General features: G+C 47.1%; 1 protein-coding gene across 1 annotated transcript; it reads left to right on the plus strand.

Annotated features, from left to right (window-relative positions):
- Window positions 1–226: 226 nt before the first annotated feature.
- Window positions 227–1782, plus strand: PPTG_21837 (hypothetical protein; the record flags this gene model as incomplete). Its single annotated transcript, XM_008900539.1, has 4 exons — window positions 227–307; window positions 406–475; window positions 1088–1156; window positions 1526–1782. The coding sequence occupies 4 exons, from the start codon at window positions 227–229 to the stop codon at window positions 1780–1782; spliced, it is 477 nt and encodes a 158-aa protein (XP_008898787.1).
- Between the last annotated feature and the right edge of the window lie 599 nt (window positions 1783–2381).

Here is a 2381-nt window from a genome sequence, read left to right on the forward strand (position 1 = left end):
AGTACTGGGAGCAGTATGAGCGACAGAGCCTGTTGGTATACCGCAGGATGGACTGCCAAATGACAAAACTGTACAACAGCAAGCGAACGATCGGCCCGATCTACAAATACCTGTTTAGTTTGGAAATGCATTTCGGAAGTATGCATGCACGTTCGGTTGCCAGTATAAATCCCGATCGACGGGCAAAAGGGCCAAGCGTATGGAGAGATATTGAAACTGCAAGGCAATGTTTTGGGTAGCGGCCGTGCGAACCGGAGAGGTCGACGATGACGGAGAGTCTAATTGGACAATTATAGTAACAAACGAGGTTTGCTAGTTGAGTTTAAGTTCTGCATTTGTTACAAAAGTTTGCTGTATTGAATTTACTAATATCACTATGTCATTGTAATGGCAATGTTACTACAGGAGCGCTGTCACAACCATATCACAAACGAAACAATCTACACCGCTCTGAAGCAGTGCAATGACTTGGTCAGTGAGTTGGTATTGTCCATTTCCAATTCCTTTGGCCAGACCAACACTGAAACGAAGCAGATTGCAAGTTACGTCGCTGATTCTCTTGGTACGATGCCTGTTACCAAACGAAACTACCTCGCAGCTAAAAGTTTCGTTAGGTCTTCCAGTCTCGACTCAGCAAGTCCGGAGCCTCATGAACGTAAGACTGGCAAGTTCAAGTGCGGAGGACCGTCTCAAAGCCGTTCTGACGGAATTTTTTTTGCCGACGAAATCAACAAATGCGCTGTTCTCTAAAAGGCGAATTGGACCAAACAATTGACATTGTGCTGCAAACAAATACTCAAAAACGGATCTTCAGCCGCTGGGGCGACACTCGGACCCGCAACTGCACTAACCTGGGTTTCTATGTTGGTAATGTCTGCAGTTGCGCAACGTTGCGGTTGTATTTGCTTCTTGAAGATGTGCAACTTTAGAGAATGCTGTAGTTGCATAACTGCGTGGCGAGAACGGGAATAAACATGGACGATGCAGGTATTGTGGTTCTCTGAAAAAGAATGGCAAGCCTAGCGGCAACTTGTTGAAACACTATATAGGCTCTAATCCGTGTCCTAGTGCTTCAAAATACGTCCAGAATTGATTGCGTCCGACTCACGCTCCCCCACCAACTCCAAAAACGTCAAGTCCTACTGCGGCATCGCCGGTCTAACTGAGTCAGGATGCTTTTAAAATGGCGCTAGCAAGAGTGTTTTTCTGTTTTCGTCCTGTTATTTATGCTCGTAGACGCTCCAGTCTTCCGAGAATTGGTTGTATTGGTGGCGCACTACATTTCAGGCGCCGTCGAGCAACAAGCTGGGTGGTGAACGTTTGAAATGAGTCCTAGCAGAGATGCGGCTGGATGTAATCAGGTTGGTTGGTTAGCCAATATAGGTCCCTCTTGTCACGGATGGCTGGAGTGATACCAACGGATCCAGCAATATTAACTTCTCGGTAGTTGCGCCAGGAATGCCCTCGGTTTTCTGGTCCTCATGGTCGACAAGGTCTAAACAGCTTACTGCAGACTGCCTTGCAGGTGACTTAGAGAAAGTACTCGAAGATGTCAATGCCTCAACATCAGCACAGGTTGTATCCGTCATTACGGACAATGCCAAAAAGATAAGGAGCGCTACAAGTCGGGTGTATATTTGCAGACCAAATATTGGCGATGGTGGTTGCTCAGCATACGTTCTTAATCTGCTGATGCAGGATATCTTCAAGGTTCCTGCTTTTCGGAAGATCCGTCGGAGAGCTGTAACCGTGGCACGATTCGTGAAAAATCATCTTGAGTGACTTGACGAGTTCAAGTGCTTGCCTAATATAGGCGCAAAAGCACGAAATCTCGTGTTGCCAGCACCAACGCGTTGGTCTTCAGTGTTTAGTTCCCTACAGACTGTAGTGGGTAGTTAGGATATACTTGAAAAACTGTATCACTTCACCTGAGCAAGTGCAGTACACAGTATCGAGTAACACAGTCCAACAAGAAGCCAATGCTGGTACGCAACCCGATGCTGAGTCATCGGATGATGATGAAGAAGATACGTCTAATGATAATGCAGCAAGCCCAGAAACAACGCCGACGGTACCACCAAAAGTCTTTTCGGGAACGGTGTAAAAGTGAACTTAGGGGATCTCCCGCTTTGCGACGTTCAAATCTGTTTCGCGAGGATATACGTATGTGGTGTAGCGATTTCCAAGTAATTGCTGAAGTGGCCACATTTCAAGTTGCTCAAGCCACGAACGCTCGGTGACGCGACAGCTGGTGACTACAGCACAAGATGGCCAAGGATATGTCACTACCGAACGCTCGTCGGGTCCGACTATGACCAAGATGTCACTCAAGCGGGTGATCCGTATCGGTGAAGCTGGATTCGCATTCAGCGGTCAAGAAC

The sequence above is a fragment of the Phytophthora parasitica genome, assembly GCF_000247585.1.
Source record: "Phytophthora parasitica INRA-310 unplaced genomic scaffold supercont2.9, whole genome shotgun sequence".
In the NCBI taxonomy this organism is placed as follows: Eukaryota; Oomycota; class Peronosporomycetes; order Peronosporales; family Peronosporaceae; genus Phytophthora; species Phytophthora nicotianae.